Source organism: Castor canadensis, chromosome 11 (assembly GCF_047511655.1).
Source record: "Castor canadensis chromosome 11, mCasCan1.hap1v2, whole genome shotgun sequence".
Taxonomy (NCBI): domain Eukaryota; kingdom Metazoa; phylum Chordata; class Mammalia; order Rodentia; family Castoridae; genus Castor; species Castor canadensis.
In genome coordinates this window covers 20,651,621-20,673,634 of record NC_133396.1, presented here as the reverse complement: position 1 = coordinate 20,673,634, position 22,014 = coordinate 20,651,621, and the positions used below count along the sequence as shown (strand labels likewise).

Below are 22,014 nucleotides of genomic sequence, written 5' to 3'. Positions count from 1 at the left end.
CAGAGGTGCTGCCTCAGTGCATGGTCCCAGCATTGTCCATGTTCTCCAGGCTCCTGCTCTCGGGTCCTTCTCCTGTCTCAGGAGTAGAAGAGCTCACTCTGCAGGTGGGGCTGGGGAGTAGATGGTAGAGAGTTTCTTTTATTATTTTTGGTAACTCTGTCTAGAAATTCTATTACCTTTTCCTTTGGAAACAAAATTATAAAGGGTAATTAGATTTTGTCAGATTGTAAAACAACTGAGGTTTACCTAGGGCTCCTCTAGGAATTTTTCATCTCTTTATGTTTCCATGGGAAAATGTTCTCTGTTCCAAACAAGAGATGTGCAAATGAATTTTAAAATATACTCCCATTTGTAAGGAGACTGAGAAGAGGATGGAGGGAAGAGGCTGGGGGTTGCCTGATGTCTTTTATTAGAGAAAAGTGCAAGGCCTGAACATTGAACTTGATGCATTAGTCTAAACAGCTTCTTGTCACCTATATGACCTTGCTCACACACTTGGCACTAAAACAGCCCATTCCGTTTCAGGTATATTTTCCTATCAAATCTTTTAGGCAAGGTTTTTGTTATGTTTCAGGGTGTGTATGTGTGTGTTGTCTAGCTTTATTTTTTGTTGTTGTTGTTGTTATTTGAAGCTAAGTTTGTCCTGAAAAAGAATCATATTTATCTTCTGGACTTAGCTACTATTTATTTTTATGGGAGATACAATGTTGATGCTTTTAAATTTGAGATCCAGTAACAGATGAAGTTTTTCCCTTCAAAAGAGATTTCCCCCTAAATGTTGCTTTAGTCTTAGGAAATACTTAAGAGAGGGGATTAATTTTTACCTCTCTAGAGATGGGAAAATGGGCTGTAGCCTCCCTAAAACTGCTAAGTTGCAGGTGGCTGCTAACTTGAGCCATGTGTGGAAGACCAAACAGGAAAGTTTCAGCAGGCTTGCCTGTAGAGAGATGCTGGAATCCAGGTAGCACCCAAGCCCTACTCTCCTCCATTCTTCAGGCCTACTTCCTACTTAAAAAAAAATTTTTTTTTGGTACTTGGGATTGAACTCAGGGCCTCATACTTGGTAGGCAGCTGCTGTACCACTTGAGCCACCCCCCTGCCCTTTTCCACTTTCATCTTTCAGATGGGGTCTAGTGCCTTTTCCTGGTGTTGGCAGGGGACAGTGATCTTCCTATTTGCACCTGTGTAGTAGCTGGGATGATTGGCATGAACCACCATGTCCAGCTGTCTGGCTGAGATGGGATCTCACTCACTTTTTGTCCTAGATGGCCTTAAACCACAATTTTCCCAATATCTACCCAATGCCCCCGTGTAGCTGCCATTACAGTGTGCTCCACCATGCCCAGCCTACTTACTTTATCTTGTCTTTTTAGATGCCTTGTTCTAAGGAACCTTTGAAAAAATGGCTAGAACTTATGTGTTGCTTTGAATATTGCCTCATACCTAAGCAAAAGTGGTTAGCCTTAAAAATGTTAAAATAAAACAAGTCAGTAGCTTTTGCTCTGAGGTGAGTTTTAGAGATCCCTTCATTTTAGTATAGTGCCCAAAGTAGATTCATTACAACATTTCAAAAACCCTGATGCAGTTTATTAAATGTCAGTTATCTCTCCATAAAAATGAAGGATAAATTCCATAAAGGGGAAATATTCCCTTTCTTCCAAATATATATAAAATAACCTATTTTAGAATGTTTAAAACACTTCCTCAAAGTTCAAAATGTAAGCAGACATATAAAAGTTTTTATGTTACAAGGCTGCTGGTTTCTTTTGCTTTAAAACTCATTCTGTTCGTTTCACAAACGTGAATTGAGAAACAGTGGTCATTTTCAAGTATTTTGAAATATTTTTGTTACATTCTGTTTTCTTAGGGTAATGGCATTTGTTGCATTAGTTGCATTTGACCTATGTTTTATTCTGTGAGGAAAAAGAAGAAACTAAACATTTGCTAGCTGTCTCACACCTTTGGTACTGATGGTTTGTGGAAACTTCAGTCCCACTGTGAATTTTTACCTCCAGGCTTGATAGTCTTAGGGCCTTGTGAAAATTGAATCTGTAGATTACCTTTGAAAGACAGAGGATTTGATTTGAATGCAGAAAATTATCCTGTGAATAAAACTGTCCAGGGAAAAAAGCTGGATTAATTCACCTTGTGGAATCCTTGACTAAACCTGATTTGTTTTGCATGATTTTAGCTCCATAAAAATGATCAGCTTTCACCAGGGAGGGACAGATGTCCAGATTTTATCAGAAATGGCTTTCATGTCTCCAAGGCTTCACAGAAGCCAGTAATCCCCCTGTTAATCTGATGTTGTTGGACTACTTTAAACATTTTTTTTTCAAATATTGGTTTGAATGCACACAGACTTTGTTCTCTACCTGTGACATTTTAGAGGCAGGTGGTGTCCTCTTCCCTCCAGAGAAGAAAATTAAATGCAAAAGCTAGGAATATAGCAGAGGTACCTGCTATATTTATTTATTTAAAGTTTAAAGTATTTAATATTAGATACTGGATTTTAAATTCCTTAAAGGCACATCTGCTTTGTGAACTATTATCTGCTCAGTACCTAGAACAGAGCCTGGCATGTATTAAGTGTTCAGCAAACACTCTGTTTATGAGAAGCTTGTTTATGGCAGGTAGATACTCATCTCTAGTACTAAGCATTCATTGAGATACCCCAAGTCCATTTATTCCTATTTAATTTCATTATAGAAGGTATTCAGAAAGCTATAGCTGTCAGGACTGAAAGTATGCCCTTTCCTATGGAAAAAAGAAAAGAAAGGAAAAGCCAATAGCTCTTTGTTTCTTTTGGATATCAGAGTTAAAGATGAAAGAAATGTGAGTTTTCTAGACCAAAAAAATACCCCCTCATTTTACAAATCTTGAAGAAACATATAAAATGTACGACTTTACACTTTAACTTTTTTTTTTTTTTCCTGTGCTGGGGACTAAACCCAGGGCCTTGAGCATGCAGGGAAAGTGCTGTACCACCTGAGCTATATTTTAGCCATTTTTTAAGTGTATAGTTCAGTAGAACTAAGTGCACTCACGTTGTTGTGCAACCATTATCCATCTCCAGAACTTTTATCATCCAAAACAAAATTCTACATTTGTTAAACAGTAACTATTCATTTGCCTTTCCCCCCATCCCCTAGCAACCACCACTCCACTTTCTGTCTCTATGAGTTTGACTATGTACCGCATGTAAATGGAATCATTTAGTATTTGCTCCTTTGTATCTGGCTTATTCTTTCTTTCCTTTTATTTTTTAACATGACCCTTTTCTTCGAGACCTGATGGTTTTTCTTTCCTTTGTTTATGTCGTTCTTGCTCTGAAGCAAGACCTAGCCAGTGATGCACACACAGTAAATATCCAAAGACAGGTTAATTCAACAGTTTGCTGCATACCACTAGGGGGGTATTAGAGCTTTGAAAATGTGATTCCTAATCTGAATGTCTGTAGGCTTATCTACTCCAAGTCTTGCTGATAAGCCTGCACTGACAATAATATCAGAGATTAGTCTTTCTCCATGTTTCCTAAAACAAATTGTTCTCTTCTTATAGCCTGATTATGAACTGGAAAATTACTGGCACACTGCTGTAATTGTTTATGCAGATCTTTAGACATACTCTAGGTAGGAGACATCATTTTCAAGAGAGATTTTGATTGCAGCTCCATCAAGAAATTATATGTGGGTAACTCATTTCTTTTCTCTTTTTTTCTATTCTTTTTGTATCTTCCTCCCTCCCTCCCTTTTCCCTCCTTCCTTTCACATCCATTTCTTTCCCTTCCCTTTCCCTCCTTCACTTTCTTCCTTGTCTTTTCCTTTTTTAAAAAAAAGGTTTTTCCCAGCATCTGTCTCTCCATGCACAATTCTGACCAGGCACAGGGCCTCTTGAGGTGTATATGGGTAGGTTTATTTTGCCTCCTTTTCCTATACAGTCGTGGAAAAACACAGCCTGTGGTAAGCACCAGGAGACCTCTTTTCTATTCTTATTGTTCTGAGTAATTGGTGCAGAGACAACCTGACTCCATGGGTCCAAATATAAGTAAAATGGTCACAACTCTCTAGTAGTCCACCTTAAAGAAGAGAGAAAAAGTTAAGAGTGCCAAAATTAAGGTGGAAATATCTACAAATTTTTTAAAGGACAGACACTAGCTTGTTGAGGGAAAAGAAAAATGTGCCGATCTGATTGGTAGAAACAAGGAGAGAGGGAGAGCTTTAGTGAATGATTTGAAAAGTAATCTGGAATTTAGCTTTCAGACAGGATCTTGGGCTCTGGCCTCTTAAATGGAACTCTGAACATAGAGCTGGTGTCCTGCTTTGTTTGCCCCGAGCAGGTCGATCACTGTGACTTCCTTCCCTTGACTCCATTCTTTTCATCCTGTAAAGCACAGAATCAAGAATTAAGATTTAGAACCATCAGAGTTTGGGCAATTTTTATGATGTCTACAGATGCAGGTGTTAATGTGCTGGAGACAGATGTCTTGACAATGAAAAATTCTCCAGCATCAAGATTGGCTCCTCTTGGAAAAGTGGAAATGTTAGTGATGAATTCAGTAACATTGGTACCTTGGTATTTCCATGACTGTTAGGATGCTGGGAGAATCTTCCAGTCCTTCCTGCTTAAATAGGAATAGGTGTATATAGCCATTATTGCCCTGTCCCCACTTCTCCCAAATTTAGATTACCCATATTTATGAAGTTGTCTAGTCACACATAGATTCTGGCATTTCCCATTCCTTGTCATAGGGCCTCCTTTCAGTTCAATATGCTTTTATTGGCACTTATGTTGGTTTTCTTTACAGCAGCAGCTGCTAATTAGTGACAGCTTGTGAGCAAGCAGCTTGTCATTTTTGGCAGGGATAAGGGACATCCATAGCAAGTCAAGATGGTATTTTCATTTGCTAAATTTACTTTGCTACATGAAAATACATCTTGAATTTAAAAAAAAGTCTGTAGTCAAAGGTGGCTGTTTATTGAAATACCATCTTGAGTTGGCATTCCATCCTACAGTTGATGAACTCTCAGGAGATAAAAAATAAAATAAACTAGGCTCAGTGTGTATCAGACCGATGCCATTAGTCCTGAGTCATCCTTCTAACGTTAATCTACATTGTGGACATAGAGCCACATCATCTTGTTTTGGCACAATAATAAATCTTTCTAGATGGTATTTAGTGGCATACATGATAACTGAAGGAGTGTGTTGTTGGTAAATGATCTGCTTTCCATTTATACTCAACTCCTTTCTTGAGACATAATTAGAAGAAACAGTTTGGTTTGTGTAGAGACAAAGCTTTCTTTGGAATTTCAGCTCATACCAGCACCATCATATTTCATGTGATTCTTCTCTTTGAAATTGCTGCAATGAGATGTTAGCTTTGTTTTACAAACTTGTCATCGTGTTTGCGGATGGTACAACTTGCGATTATATTTACCTTGATTAGCACCAGCGATGAGTCAAAACCTCCGTCACAGTTTCTATAAAGTGTGATTCACTCCCATTATTCCTGTAATAAGGACTCAAGTTAATGACCTCCACTGTGTTAAAAATAACATGTTGAAGGAAATAACTGACCCACCTTCTATTTCCTCCAATTTAGGTTCTTTTTGTAACATGCAGGTCCACCAAAATTGTATTTAACACACAATTACTGAATACCTACCATGTACCACGTACTGTGTTTGGGAAATGTACAATTTCTTGTATCAGAATGAACAAGATACGGTTCTTATCCTGGGATAGCTTCCAGTCTTAGTTAAGCAGCAGATCACTCAACATTGCTTTGGTTCTTTAGCCCAGGCTGTAGGGTAAATTCTGATTCTAGAGAGGCAAAGCATTCCATCTTTTTTAAAATGGAATGATCAAAATGATAAAAGATACCAGACGAAAGTATTGTATTGGTTCTGTTTCACTAATTGTGTTAAAGATTGTACGAGACATTTTCCCTTCACAGGAGTATGGAATTTCCCAGTGTCCTGGTTCCAGATTTCCCCTTGACATTGCACACACTGTTAAATTCAATACCGATCTTCACATCTACTTCTTTGTATGACTTGGTGAGCACAGCGGACCTCCCAGCACTCAACTAGTATTTAATGTACACTGAGTATAGCATAGTTATTTCTACAATTGTCATATTAACATATGTTATTTACCACAGGAATTTATTACTCATACCTTCTCTGCAGCTTTATACGTGCATCAGCATTAGGCAAGTTGATGTTTAATTATTGGTATAATGTGAGGAGGTATCCAGTGACACCTGACTTCCATACCCTTTATTATTGCATCTGACCCACTGAAATACTCCACAAGTTGTTTTCTCATTTGTGTGAATGATATTGTCCCTTTATGAGAAATGTTTTCTGGCATCAGCAAACTGGAGTTTAGGTTGATCTGTAGTAGGTGTGATAGATAGCAGTGTCACTAATGGAAACCCAATATGGAATTGGAGAACAAATGTAACAACTGTGCTTCTTTTAGGAAGGGTCATGTTGCTCTTTCTGATCACAAGTGGTCAGGATTTAGGTTTTTGGCCTTATTGGAAAACTACCCACCCCCAGGATGGTTCTGGTTATTCTCCTCCCACATCCTTTTACAATCTAAAGCTTTTAACCCATTTCTGATTGATTTAGAAGAATGAAGGTAACCCACCAAACCCTTACCATGGCTTTCTTTGTGTTTGAAGGCTTGTCACCGAGGTGTTCTCAAATCCTTTTGGAAAGGAATCTCATTTAAAGTCTTTTTTTTTTTTTTTTGGATTGTCAAATAAGCTTTTGTATCTGTTTGGAAGTTGCACTTTGTGATAATTCACTTTGTAGCTTTTATTATAAAGTAGTCTTTAGGAAGAACTCATTTGGCTAGGTGAGGATTTTTAATAAATTAATCTGTGTGACTGACGCAGATACTCCACAGGTAGCTCTTTCTAGGGTGAATCCCAGCTCCTTCACCTACTTGCTATGGGACTTTGAGAACATTTCATAACTCTTGAGTCTGTTTCCTCACCTATGCCTTGTGAGGCTTCAGGAAGGACGCATATAAAGTGCACCCAACGGTGCATGGCCTGTGACAAGCACGCCTTCAATACTTATTACCACTGCTGTGACTCTGTCAACTATTCCTACTGGTGCTAGTAGTTTCCTTCTCTTTTCCCTATGAAGGAATCCTGTTGCTACTGTTTTTAAGGTCTGGCAGTTAAGCATAGGAAATGCTTGGGAATGAAGTAGTGTAATTTGTGTCCAACATGAAATAGTTTTCAGTGTGTAGCTTAATTTGGCCTAAGTAACAAACTCAAGAATTTTTCCTTGAACCCCAAACTGTTTTCATTTCAAACTGAGTGTTCTCAGACTGGGGTTAAACGTTCTCCATCATCAAAGACCAGACTCTTTAGAACAAAAGCTTGTCTCACAAAAAACCTGGGTCTTTGTTGCTACCACAACCTGAAAGTGACAAGTTAGAAACCACACAGAGCTCTATGGCATGCTGTGGGAGCTTGCTGGAGAGACTCATCACATTTTCTTGCAAATTGTACATAGACAGTTAAGACAGAAACTAATCTGTTTGAGAAAACTCAAAATCTTCATTTTCCCTTCTTTCTTCTTCACTTTTTTACCCCAAAGGATCTGATTCTGTTGTCTCTAGGAAAATTGAATGTAGTTTTTCCTGCAATTTGATGCTGTCTTAATTTAAGGAAGTCTGTATAAGAATACAGTGTTGTTTTTTTTTTTTTTGAGTGGGAGTGGAATTATTCATAATTATTTGGGATTACTACCCAAAGAGGATTTAAAATCCTATTCTTTTGGTTATTTCACAGTGTTTTTTTCCATGTTTAGCCTAAGAAACGATATATTTATTGTACATGGCTTTGATGGCTGTCAGTCTTGAACACTGCCAATGCTGTAGCATATTGGACGGCTGTTTTGACTTTAATTTTGAGAAGAGGAAAGGCTGAAAATTTAATTGTACATCAGTCAAACATTTGTTATAATCAAAATACCATCTTATTTTTAGATAGAGACTTCTAGAACATTAGTATAAAATGTAGCATGGCTCTGGTCCTGTCCTTTTCCTCATGTTTAATCTCACATTTAACCTGACAGTCCTTAACAGTTCCACTGCTGTTTAAAAAGCGTAGCACATATTATCTTACTGCCTTTCACTTAGATCACATAGGTTCTGGGTCTCACATTTGCTTTGTTTTTCTTTGGAGCTTTACTGGAAACCAAATGCTGTTGCGTACTCGCTGCAGAGGCAGGAGGGGAAGTTGGCAAGAATTTACTGCTTTCTGTTTGGTCTGTCTGAGGCAGCTGACCTTTTGGAAGGAAATCGCTGCTCTTTGCTTCTTCCTGTAACAGCGCAGCCTGTGAAAGAGCATGTACACAGAAGGTTCTGCCTCTACGCTGGCTACTAACGAAGGCACAAGCTGTTCGTTAAGAGGTGGGAACCTTTTGGTGCATCTGTTGTGTGCTATAGGAGCACATGGTCCTAAGGTGTCTTTAGACATCCTGGTAGATGTATAGGGAGAGAAAAATCTGTTTTAGCAAAAGTGATTCCATTTAATTGTAAACTCTCAGTGTTAATGATGTAGTAATGTGGGCAACTACTTTGTGTGTAATATTAATTCATCTTAACTTTAAATGCCCTGATAGTGGTGTTTAATTGTTTCTCATGCCTGGGTAACCTTTCTTTTCTGACAGAACAAGCATTTTGATTTTTCTAAGACATTAGTTCTTACTCAGATGCCATTTCTTCTCAGAATTAGAATAAGCTTCTCCTCTCCTCCCTCCCTGTGGTATTGGGAATTGAACCCAGGGCCTCAAGCATGCTAGGCAAGGGCTCTACTACTTGAGCCACACCCCCATCCCTAGAATTAGCTATTAGCTTAACATTGGCTCATTGTTAGGTCCACCTTTTCTCAGGACTTATGTTACTTAACTCTAGGTAGTGTTATGCCCCACACACTATCTTCAGAATGCGGTAGTCAGGCTTCATAAGTGAAATATCACAAAATAAGCAAAGAAATTATCTGATGAGGCATTTCTCTCTCAAAAGAGGAGATTTTAGTCTTCTGTTATTTTAACCAAAGCATATTCAGACTCACTTTTCATTTTGTTATTTGCAAACCCTTATGTCCCCATATAGTACTTATATACATTGTCCCTAAGCAAAAATGAAGACAGTAATTCAGGGTAGATGCACTGAACACAGCTACTTGAAAAAGGAAACAAAATGCCATTTTCTGCATTTAGTTTGGACTCAGCAGATAGGTGTGCTTTTCTGTTGTGTTATTGGTCTCTTCCCTACATTTACTGTTGATGGCAGAGATTGGTGAAAGTTTGTGCTGATGTACATAAAAAATGTAGGGAAATCTTCTCAAGGCTTCCTTAGCAAAAGTGCCTGATAGTGCTATGGAAACTGGTCTTTCTGTCCAACCTTCCTATAATAGTGAAGAATCCAAGGGAGTACAAACATCACTTAGGTGCAGGTTCATAGTATAAAATAAGTTGTTACCAACAAAACAGGCAGATTTTCTTCCAGTTCTATTGGCCTTTGAGTAGGGACTAAGTGAAGAACCAACAGCTGAGGCTTTCTGTGATCCCAGCTTGTCTGTACAGCTGTCTAGAGTCCCTACCAAGGGACATTGTGCAGGCCAACTGTGTCCAGATGTTTGATTCTGGGTGTGGGAAGCATATTTTTTTAAAGGAATTCTTTTTTTGTTATGAATGGTTTTCTGTGTATTTCATTCTATTTACGGTTGGTTCAAGTTTGTTTAGTCTATCAAAGATGAAAAGAGAACACACATATATAATACATGTCAAAATTACAAATTAACCTTAGCCATTAATAGTCTTGAGCCATGACTTAAAAGCACATTAAGTTGGTATGCATTTGAAACTGCTATAATTGCATTTCTTTTCAAAATACTTCATAATTCTGAATTTTTAATATCTCATGTCTTATTTAAATCAGCTACCTAGTTTTTAAGACAGTATCATAACCTATATACTGTCATATTGGAAAATATTTCTTCTTATATCTTTGCATGTCCCTTTAAGTTGGTTCCTGTAGAATAGTCTAGTACTAATTGCCCATCATTGCTAATTTTATTTTCCAAAGTTTACATTTTTATGCTAAGCACACACACTATCACTGAGCTCCAGCTCCAGCCCTCAAGTTTTACATTTTAAATAAAATTTAATAAATCAAAGAACTTTACCCCAAAAAAAAAAATGTAGCAAAACTCCTTCACCTAAATGTAAGAGGTGCTTGCACTTCACTTTGACCCTTCTCTGGTATTGTGTCTATCATACACATTATATATACTTTTTCACTTAACATTCTTGTATAGTGCTTTAAGATGTGTCTACATGATACATCATGTCATTTAAATGTTGCACATTATTCTATCAGATTAATTTTACAGTTTCACCATTCCCCTATTTTGGACATTTAGGTTATCTCCACTTTCTCCCTCTTGTATATTGCACTATCTAATTAGTGGTTATCCCTGGGAGTTGACCTTGTGCCAGCTACTCTCCAAAGTAAATTTTGCTAAGTGGAAACTTAATCCATAATTATCAATGGTAGGTAAGAGGGAGGCTGTGAGCTTTAATGAAGAAACTATTGGGAACCTGTTTATTTGTCAGTAATGTGAATGGACATTATTTGTGAACTCCAGCAAATATTTTTAGTCATCTAGAAAACAGTACTGCTGTAACTTCTTTCCTAATGGGTTGTTCAGGTTTCTGGGTGGATTTGAAACGAAGATGGTAACACACACACAGGGATGCTGGCATCCAGCTAGCTACAACACCAAGTCTGAGCAGTCCAAAGTTTTATGTACTGCTAGGACAGTTTCAAAGACGAGAGTCAAATCTCCATCCTCACTGCTTCCTTTTTCTCTTTTGGAATTTTTGTCCTGAATTTTGATGTTGAAAAAAATTACTATTCTAGAAGTTGAAAGAATAAAACATCAGACACTGAGATAGACTTTACCTGGATTGACCAACTGTGAGCAGTTGTCATGTTTGCTTTGTCACTCCCTCCCACCACACTCTTCCCTCCTCCTCTGAAGGTAACTTGCAGACCTTTTACCATTAAATAAGTGTGTGCTACTAAGAACAAGGACATTTTCTCAGTGCCATTGTCACCCTCAAGAAATTTAACATTGATACTTAATAATATCTAATTTACAGACTGTATTTAAATAAAAGCCATGTTTTGCTTTTAATTATGCTCTTGATGGTCATGTCTCTGTAGTCTCCTTTTTTTCTAGAACAGTACTGCTTTTACTTTTTTTCTTTTGGTCTTTCCTGAGAGTCTCACAATTTGAATGTATCTTACTGTCGATTATTTCTTCTTCCTTCCTTCCTTCCTTCCTCCCTTCCTCCCTCCCTCCCTTCTTTCCTTCCACAGGACCAGAGTGTGAACTCAGGGCTGTGTTCTTGCTAAGCAGGCTCTCTCCCACTTGAGCCACTCCCCCAACTCTCATGTTTCTTTATAATTTAGTTTTTAGTTTTTTGTGTTTCTTTTCAGCATTTCAAATCTGAAGGTGCATATGGTCAGTTTGTCCCATGACTAGGGATGTTTGATCACTTGATTAAGGTGTTGTCTGCCAAATTTATCCACTAAAATGTATCTTTTCCCCTTTCTAAATAATAAGAAGTATGTGAGGTACTTTTTTGAGACCAGATGAACATCCTCTTTCCAACAACTGCCAGTCACCCCCACACACACTCACCCACCATGGTTTTGGCAGCCATGAGGATCCTTGTCTGTGTCTATTCTGTTTTTGAGATTGTGCATATTCAGGTAAAGTCTTACATTTTATATTTAGATGAGAGTTTTGAATATTATGACCTGCTGATAAAGGCTTGATTTTTATATTTAGCAAGTAGCTCCCCTCCTTCCCTCTCCTTGGGCCCCTTTCCCTCCTTTTTCTCTCTTCTTCTCAGATAATATGTAATGATTTGGCTGTGATGTAAAGATTTATGACTGATTGTCTTCCCAGAATGTTATCATCTCTTTGTTGCCTGTGCAAAGTTTTCCTTGTTTGTTTCTTTGTGGGCCAAATGCTTTTATTCTTTCTGTTCCCTTGCCATCAGTTTAATAGTATGATTTTTTTTTTCAAAGGAGAATTGGCTTCCCGGTTACTTGTAAGGTAGTGTTCAGATTTTTTTTTTTTAAAGAGCAGATGGCTCTGCTATTGACCTACTTCTAGATGTGGTCTTTTTATTCTGACCTTCTTACTTGATGTCAGGCCAATTTTGATATGAATAAAGTCTTAATTCCTTATTAATGTTATTTAATATTTTTCTGTCCCCCAAAGTTCTTCCTATTAGATAACCACTGGTACATATTACATTGATAGTGTTAGTATTGATGGTAAAACAGTCAGCAGAGTGACCAGGGACCTAGCTCTTAATTCACAGCCCTTTAGTCATCAACAGGTGTTAATATGTGTAACAACTTTGAATGCTGGCTCCTTGCCTGTCCTGTGCAGATAAGAAGCAGTATTTATACATTTTGTGTTTCTTCTGCTAATTAGCCCTACCTTTTGCCAACATCAGACCTTCTCAACATCAGGTTTCTTATTCTAATTTCTTATCTTCTCTTTATATTATTGAATATAGCAGAAATCTGAAGAAGTGAGAGAATAATATGAGAAGCCACAGCCCTTGGAGTACAAGCAGCATGGTACAGTAGTGAGATGCAGGCTGTGGGTGGAGCCAGTCCAGATCAGACCTTAGTGCTGTGGGACCAGGAGCTGCTACTTCACCTCCTTTTTTTTTTTTTTTTTCTGGGACTGAGGTTTGAACACAGGGTTTCATGCTTGCAAAGCAGGCTCTCTACCGCTTTAGCCATACCTTCAGTCCATTTTGCTTTGGTTATTTTGGAGATGAGGATTTCACAAACTGTTTGCCAGGGTTGGGCTTGAACCTTGATCCTCTTGATCTCAGCCTCCCAAGTAGCTGGGATTATAGGCTGTGGGCTCACCCCTCTTTTTTAAATCACTTTTTTGAGATAGAATCATATATCATAAAATTCACCCTTGTGAAGTGTATGCAGTTGAGTACAGTATTAGTGTGTTCTCAGAGTTGCACACCATTACCACTATCGAATTCCATGATATATGCCTTTTGTGTCTGTCTACTTTCACTTTGTATGATGTTTTCAAGGTTCAGCCATATTATAGTATGGATCAGAACTTCATTCCTTTTTTTTTTTTTCTTGTGGTGCTGGGAATTAAACTCTATGCTATGTAGACTCTACCACTGAGCTACATCCCCAGCCCTTTTTAATATCTGAGGAATATTCAATCTTACCCATCTTAGTTAACCATTCATATGCATAGCATTCATTTATCCTTCAGTGGACATTTGGGTTGTTTCCACCTTTTGGCTCTTAAGAATATTGTTGCCATGAACATCTGTATACACATTTTTGTATGTTTACATATATGTTTCTTTTCTTCCTTCCTTTCTCCCAGCTTCACATATGTTTTTAATTCTTGTAGGCATTTAACTGGGAGTGGAACTACTGTATCATATAGTAACTGTCTGTGTAACCTTTTGTGGAACTGCCAGATTGTTTCCCAAAGTTGTTATTCATCTAATTATCCTGTTTGACCTTGCTAAACCTCAGTGTTTTTGTCTATAGAGTGGGGATAATAATAATAATAATAAAACAGTGCCTACCTCCTAGGGTTTTGTGAGGATTAAATGAGTATATTCATAAAAATGCTTGCTGTAAATGATTTAGTAAGTGTCCAGTTAACATTAGGTCTTAAATGTCATTGATGCTATGCAATAATGACACTAATAAATGTTATAGTAATTCATTTCTCAACCTTATTATTTCTGAAGTTTGTTTTTTTATTTATTGGATGAATCAAAGTATTTGTTGCTAATAATTCATGCAGCAGTATAACAAATGAAAGCTTAAAATTTTACTAGTTGTCTTTGTGCTTTGATTAGCAGGACTCAGATGTGTTCTTGGAAGGGGCAGGGAAAGGCAGGGTCCCTGGCAGCAGAGTTTCCTCTTGGAATACATCTGAATTGGAGTCTTTTGGGGTTTTGTGTGTGTGTGGCAAAACCTTGCTCTTGTTACACCTCCTCTTGCCCTTCACAGCTCTTTCTGCTCTCATTCAGAGAACTTACAGTGCCTTTCCCCTGCCCTCCCAATAGTTCATGTCTGTAGAAGTCCTTGTGCTGGTAAATCAATTAAGAAATAAGAAACCCTTCTTTCAAACAGAAGGTTAAGTTTATCCTGCAGGATATCAGTTAAGGAGAAGTATAGCAAGAAGTATAACTCGGAGGTTTTTTGAGTTGGGTTAAAATTAGAGGTGGGGAGAAGAAAGCCTCTTTTGAAAGTGCAAAGCAAGAGTCAGAATAAAGGTGAGCACCTCTATGGTAGTACTTTGCCAAGCACTGTTTTAAGTGTTTCCACATGTTAACTCGTTACGGCAGCTTCCCAAGGGACCTACGTAGTATCATTCCCATTTAGCAAGTAATAAAACTGAGGCACAAAGTTTAAGGGGGCAAACCTTTTGCAGACCTGTATTTAGGTACATTCAGCATCACCTCCAGAACTCTAACTCTATTTTAGAGACTTGGGCACTGCGATTAGATGGGATTGGGAGTGTGTGTTGGGGGGAGGTGGAAGATAAAAATTATAAATGCTTTAAATTGTATGTGAATCCATCAAATTAAATCTTTCTACATACATTTTAAACCTCTACTCCCAACGCAAGCCAGAACTCATTTACTTAGCTGACAAATGTGCACTGGGAGCCTGCAAGTATCAGACTATCCTTCTCTTCCCCCACAGTACATTAGGGCAAGACCTGGACCCTGTTGTTCTGGAAGTCTTCAGAGACAGTAATGTTTTTTCTTTGCAAAAGATTACATTTTACTTTTTTGAAAAGGGAAAGCTTCTGATCAGTCCCACACACTTATGTCATTTACTGATGTAGTAAACACTCATTTGTATGGTTTCCAGTAAATCTGTAACATTGTTAGTCATGAGACTTTGAGAATTTTATTAAAAAGTGCCTCAGACCCTTCTTGCCCTTAGATATATCTGGCTGTACAAGGTCAGTGTAGATGCTGATGCATTCAGAATGTCCAGTACTCTGCATCCCAGAATGAGTTGCTCTGGGGATACTTGTGAACATGGAGTGCAGCTAGGCCAAGCTCAGCTGGTTTTCACCTTTGCCTAAAAACAATAGTGAATCCATTTCCCAGTCTTTAGAGAAGCCCCTGTGATGACTTACCAAAGATACAAACCACTTCCCTTGTCAGAACGTCACGCACTGAAGATGGAGCTGCCAGTAAGTAAGCAGAAGAGAGAGTGTCAGGGACAGCAGTGCAGTTGAAGCATAGGTAGGTCACCATGTGATGGCTTGATAAACAGTAGGGACAAGGGACAGGGAATTAAGTTTATATCTCCCTTATGGGCATAGCCTGACAATGGGGACGATGTGTTCTGACATGTATGAAGAAAAACACAACTTAGAATCTAGATTTTAGTCATAAAAATTTGGGGGGAAATGGTTTTTGTCTAAAGTGAATATTTAAAATGGTTACATGATTCTCGTATTCCGTGTGTATATAATTCTCAGTTTAAAAGTAAAGTTAAAATAATCTGTACTATTTAGTGTACTTTTATTTCACATTAAAATTTTTTTAATTTTAGCTGGGCACCAGTGGCTCACGCTTATAATCTTAGCTACTCAGGAGGCAGAGATCAGGAGGATCAAGGTTTGAATCCAGCCTGGGCAAAATAGTTCAAGAGACCCTATCTCAAAATGTCCAACAAAAAAAGGGGCTGGTGGAGTGGCTCAAGTGGTAGAGCACCTGCCTATCAAGCGTGAAGCCCTGAGTTCAAACTCTATAGTGTCACCAAAAAAATTTTTAATTGGCATAAAATTGTACATATTTAAGGGTACAGTGTGATATTACAATGTATATGTATGCAATGTGTAACGATCATATCAGGGTTATTGGATCTGTCACGTTAAACATTTATCACTTCTTTGTGTTGGGGACATTCAGAATCTTTCTACTAATTACTTATTTTACATTTTTGCATAATAGTAAGCAGAATCTACTTTTCATTTCTACCAAAGCACTTTATGTAATGAAACTATGTTGTATTTATCAAAATAAGGCAGTTGCTGCTGCCTTGTATTTACCAGCTATTATCCTTCAAATAGTATATTATTTTACAAAATAACTATTATGATGTGTCCATAATTGGAATCATAAAAATATCTTGAGATAAATCTAAGAGCTCAGCATTCTACTCTTTGATAAAAACTAAGAACTAATATAAAATCTAAAATAAATAGTGTTTACAGGCCAGGCATGGTAGCACACATCTATAATTCCAGTGACTCAGCAGGAGTCAGACCCGAGCCTGAACGACATAGCAAGACCCTGTCTCCAAAAAAAAGCATTACATTTATGCAGCACCCCAACACGTGTGGAGTATCACCATAGTATTTCTTTCCTAAAACAATAATATATTCCTGTAGTATGCTTGGCCAGCAGGACATGTGAAATTTTTATTTGTGTGGTCACTCATAAAATATTTGACACCTTCCAAGACAAGCCTCCACACTGGGTGCTGGGGCACGACAATGAATAAGATGTACATTCAGGGTAGGAGGAAAAGTGTAAGGGAGAGTAATAAAGGGGGTTAACTTGACCAAAGTACAGCATATTCACAGCTGAGAAGCATTGAGAAACCCCTTTGAGCACGGACTTTGGAATTAAAAATGAAGGACAAGACTACTGTAAAATAGGTCCTCTGAGGGGGTGGGTGGTTGGGGGAGTGTGAATGAAGGGGATAAAGGAAGGTGAATATGGTTGATATTCATATACATGATATGAACCATGTATATGGTTCATATACATATATGAAGTAGAACAATGAAACCTTTTGTAATAGTTTAAGTTGGGGGGGAAGAGGATGAGGGAGAGAGATGGTGAGGGCGAACCTAACCAATGTACAGCGTAAGCATATTCAGAAATGTCAGTGAATTCCCCTTGTATAACTAATGTCTGCTAATAAAAATGCCTTGAAAAAAAAATAGATGAGTCCCCCTTCACTTACTGCTCTTAGTGTTCAATTGGGGAAAGATATACAAAAACAATAAACAAAAACTAAAAGGAAAAATTACAATTAGAGTTGAAAAAAAAAATGACAACTGCATATATTATCAAGGAACAGAGACATTGTCAACATAGACTTATCCAAATTATAAAGTTGTAATTGATCGGTTAAAATTGAAATCTTTTTCATTTTCATGCCTTGGTATTTCAAACTGATGTGTTCCATAATAATTTTGAAAAGAAGGACAAGCATAGTGTTTTGCGCCTGTAATCCTAGTACTTGAGACTGAGGCAGGAAGCTTGTGAGTTCAAGGCCAGCCTGGGCTACATAGTGAGACCCTACTTTAAAACAAGCAAACAAACAATAAGCCTGACAGATTCGACCATAGCGTGTATATATGTTTATGCAACATCAAGGAGAATTGGTGGTGCTTATATGTCTGATACTGTTCGAGGCCTAAGAGAAAGAGAGTGAGCAAAACAAAGTCATTGTGCTCATGGCAATTTCACCCTACTGGGAAGTCAGTAAACGAATATAGGGGACATGTCAGAAAGTAATAATGACAAGAAGAAACACAGATAAGAAAAGGATAGAGAATCACCACAAAACCATTTTATTTGGGTGGACTGGAAAGGGGTTTCTGAGTTTTTCTACCACTTTACTCCTTTTGACTTTTGAATCACTTCTGATGGTGAATGCAAGTACAAGAAACTTTCCTATCTGTTGGTATTATTTGCATGTTTATTAAGAGAGCTATGGTGAGCTCCTGCTTCTTCCTGGTCCTTCACTAAGAAAGATTGATATCAGAACTCTGCTTTTTATTTTCATATCATGCTTCTGTATGGTATATACTCATCCCTCCATCCCTGCATCCTTCCTTCAAAATATGATTTAGTATGTTTTGAGTTGTCAAAATCTTGGAATAAGATTCATTTGATTAAAAAGTATATTGAATGTTGTCTTCCGGATGTTTGATTATCAAGGGGAATTGCTTATGGAAGAGCTTTCCTGTCCCAGCCTTTGTTCCTGTTAATCACAGCCACTGAAATTTGATTTCTGGAGTGATTGTACAGTGATCTCTACCCTAATGCCTAAAAGCTCTAAATAAAATTGTACACTGTTCATATGTTCTATAGCATCATCACACAAGTCTAAAATAGGTAACTGGCACCACCCCATACCTCATTGTTGGCTAACTGACTCATCCCATAAATAGCTCAGTGTTATGTGATCAGATGGCTACAACTCACAGAGGAGGGATTTTTGTTTCCTGACACATATGCACGTGTGCAAGCTCTGGTCGTCAACAAAATCCAGGTCCAACTCACTGGACCATAACTGTAACATAGTTCTAAGGAGAATTCTGCAGATCAGTAGCCAAGTCATTTTGGATGGGATCCAAGATAGCCCTACCTTATTCCAAATTCCACATTATAGGAAACAGTGTTAGAGTAAGATTGGTTTAAAGTAATGTTATATAAAGTAACGCTGTTGTCCCAGTCTAGTTAATCCCAGAGAGTCTCTTATCAAATGAATTAAAAATTCTCAGGTGAGCTAGGCACCCAGTGCCTCATGCCTGTAATCCTAGCTACTTGGGAAGCTGAGATTGAAAGTCTAGAATTTCAAGGCCAGCCCAGGCAAATAGTTTGTGAGACAAAAGTAACCAGAGCAAAAGTGGACTGGGGGTGGTGGCAGCTCAAGTGATAGGCCACCTGCTTTACAAGCATGAAGCCCTGAGTTCAAACCCCAGTCCCACCAATAAATAAATAAATAAACAAATCTCAGGTGAGTCTGAGGAGGCATCCTGGTAGCTTTATAAAATGATTTTTTCTGAAACCAAGTGCATGTTTAAAAAAAAAAAAGTACAGTAGTTCATTTTCGCTTCTAACTTGGGTGAAATGTATTGCTTTTGTGTCTGAAAGATTTTTTGCATGCTATAATTTAACAGAACAGTGCTTCATAATTTCTATAGCAGTAATCCTGAAGATGAACCTTGGGGTATTTTGCCAAATAAGTCTGTGTTCTTTGTGTGGAAGCATTGCTATTTAAGGGACTAGTGTTAATATGCAGGGTTCATCAGTCCAGGCTATAGATATTTTCACTTTTTTTTTTTAAAACTGGGCTCTTTTTTTCTAACTGGCAGCATATTTCTTGCATTTCTTCAGGCCAAAATATCTAATCGAAAATGACCTTTCAAAAATCCCTCTACTAATTACTTATTATGAATGTTGAAATGCTGGTTATCATTGCTGACAGTTTGAACAAAAGTAAAGAATATCTCTAGGTCATTAAAGCTATTCCCTAAAATTGGTTCTGTGCATTTGCTTATTGGATCTCAGTACAGTTCTAGTTAATGCTTCACAGACCCAACTGGGTACTTTCCCATGGCCACGCTGAGCGTCTGCATTTTGAAAGCATATTAAAGCTAAAATGCTCCTCAAGAATGCCAATCTTTAGTCTACCAAAAGGACTAAAGCATTTACTTTTAAACTGTGTGAATATTTACTCTAGCAGGTTTAAAGAGGGGAAGTTAAAAAAAAAAGACATTCAAACTATAATTGTTTAACAGATTGTGAACCATGGCTATGTGGATCCAAGCTCAGCAGCTCCAGGGAGACGCCCTTCATCAGATGCAAGCCTTGTATGGCCAACATTTCCCCATTGAGGTGCGGCATTATTTATCCCAGTGGATTGAAAGCCAAGCCTGGTAGGTGCACAAAGTTTTTACGTCTTTTGTGAAGCAAAAGAGTACTGGAATTTGATTAGAAAGACATATAATGAAGACCTGAAAAGTTGTGTGTTTTACACAATCTAGGAGAAGGTATTTAACTCCGTGTTACATTTAGGACGATGAACTAATTCTTGGGATTGTTAAAACAGAATGTGTCCCTTTAATAGTAAATGCTGGCTAAAAGTATTGGTATATAGCTGCCAATGAACAGCAGTCAACAGGTATATTTTCAGTGCCTGTAGGGTGCCAAGCAAATACTGTTGGAGGGAATGAGTTCATTTGAATAAATGAAAGCCCTTGTCCCCACAGAATTTACTGTTCAGTGGGACAAATAATGTATGAATAGGCATGTAATTTAATTATAATTTACTACATAAAATTTTACATTAAATCAATAAATTTACATTTTATAAACTAAATTAAATAATATAACAGTGGAGACATTGGTGTTTTTTTAACTTATATGTATTTTATATGTACATATAAAAACCAAAAACACATCAAAATGTTACCAATAATTACATTTCAATCATGGATTTAACAAGTGTTTTTAATCTTTTTTTTTTACCAAGTTAATGAATACTTACTTGGGATAGGGAGGAATTATCTTAAAATTCTTTTAGAACTGGTAAGAAACAATCAACTGACAACACAACTTTTTTCTTTTTCTTTTTTTTTTTTCTGGTAGTACTGTGGATCAAACCCAGGGCTTCATGCATGCTAGGCAGGCACTCTGCCACTGAGCTATATACCCCCAGTCCAACAGTGTTTTAAATGACATTATTATACCTCAACAGTAGGTTGTACTCTGCTCTGCTGTGGACCTGGGAACCTGCTAGTTGGTTCCAGTCTGTCAATCAATCTGACACATTCATTAGATACAATTGGCTTCCATCATGGTGGCCAGGGGTCTTCTAATCACCCTCAGGAGAAGCCAGGCTTGGTGCTACTGTTGGAAAAGGACTGTATACCTGTCAGTGATATTTCTTTGGAATAATTACAATTGCTTGTTAGCAGATTTCTGTTCAGCCAAAGGAAGGCAATTTTCTAAGCAATTAAAAAAATCGCAGTTTCATGTAATTAAGTGAGAGGGAAAAAAACAAAAAACAAAATGAGTGTATCAAGTATACCTTGTTTAGTGCTTTTCCATTCCCTGTTCAGTTTTAGTGATTTGGAGGATTTCAAAAAACATTGGTAGGAGGTTTCTTTTGACTTAAAACTTTATTTAGTGACTGGGGATTTAGCTTAGTAGTAGAGCATTTGCCCAACATGTACAAGGCCCTGGGTTTGGGTCCCCAGCATCATACAAAAAACAAGCAAACAAACAAAAACCACATTTATTTAGTTGTCCTTGTGGCATGTGCTTGTAGTTCCAGCTACAAAAGAGGCTGAGGCGGGAGGATCACTTGAGCACAGGAATTTGACAACATGGTCAACATGGTGAGATCCTGTGCCTAAAACTAACAGACTTCGTTTAGCAGCTTTTCCATGTTGTCTTCTTACTTCATGAATGGATGTTAAAAGACTTGTGTTGATAATAAGGAAATATTTTATGTAGTTTGGTTTTCTTAAGATGATAAAGATTTTATTCATGTTGAAGCTGTCTATGCAAGTCTCTTTTCACCAGGAATTGAGTTTCCAAATTAAGAGCCAGACTTCTATGAATTCTGCTCAGAGACTGGATCCTCTCAAGAGTGGGTTCCCAGACAAGGAATCTAATTTGTACCTCAGTCAGGTAGAGGTGTAAAGCTGCTCCTCGACCCTTCCAGGCTTTTAGTTAATACATAAGAATGTACATATTTAAAATTTGGCTTTCTTCACTGCCTTCTCCAAGTGCAGTTTGGGTATACTCTTTGGTAACGTATAGTCTCCAGTATTCTGGTACACCTGTTTGTACCCCTGTAGGAAAATTAGTTGCTAACTAGCTTCAGAGATTTGGTGCTGACTGAGCCTTTTAGCTACTGCTAGATCTGTTGTTTGGCTCTAGACTTAGTCAGCAGTAATTGGATGTTATTTCAGTCTGACAGCTGTTTGATTTCTTCAGCATGCTAAGTAATTTAGTATTGCCCAGTAGCAATTGTTGCCAAAGTTGTAGGAAGAAAGAAAGAAAAACAAAAGAAAAATAGGGAAGATGATCCAACCCCTGTCACCAGTTAAAT

General features: G+C 37.7%; 1 protein-coding gene and 1 non-coding gene across 8 annotated transcripts in view; one reads left to right on the top strand and one right to left on the bottom strand.

The window, feature by feature from the left end:
- Stat5b (signal transducer and activator of transcription 5B) overlaps nucleotides 1–22,014 on the top strand; it is a 58,425-nt gene that overhangs the window by 13,080 nt on the left and 23,331 nt on the right. For 4 of the 7 annotated variants that reach the window (XM_074045756.1, XM_074045758.1, XM_074045753.1 and 1 more), the window contains exon 2: nucleotides 19,694–19,831. In XM_074045756.1, the coding sequence (XP_073901857.1) occupies nucleotides 19,704–19,831 (128 nt within the window). In that variant the 5' untranslated portion in view covers nucleotides 19,694–19,703. Of the gene's footprint in view, nucleotides 1–6,788; nucleotides 8,443–16,976; nucleotides 18,910–19,693; nucleotides 19,832–22,014 lie in introns of those variants that run through there. The other 3 variants (XM_074045754.1, XM_074045755.1, XM_074045759.1) reach the window with 3 other exon arrangements.
- LOC141414499 (small nucleolar RNA SNORA51) lies at nucleotides 3,852–3,979 on the bottom strand. The gene has a single exon (XR_012439526.1). It is a non-coding gene; the product is annotated as a small nucleolar RNA SNORA51 (small nucleolar RNA).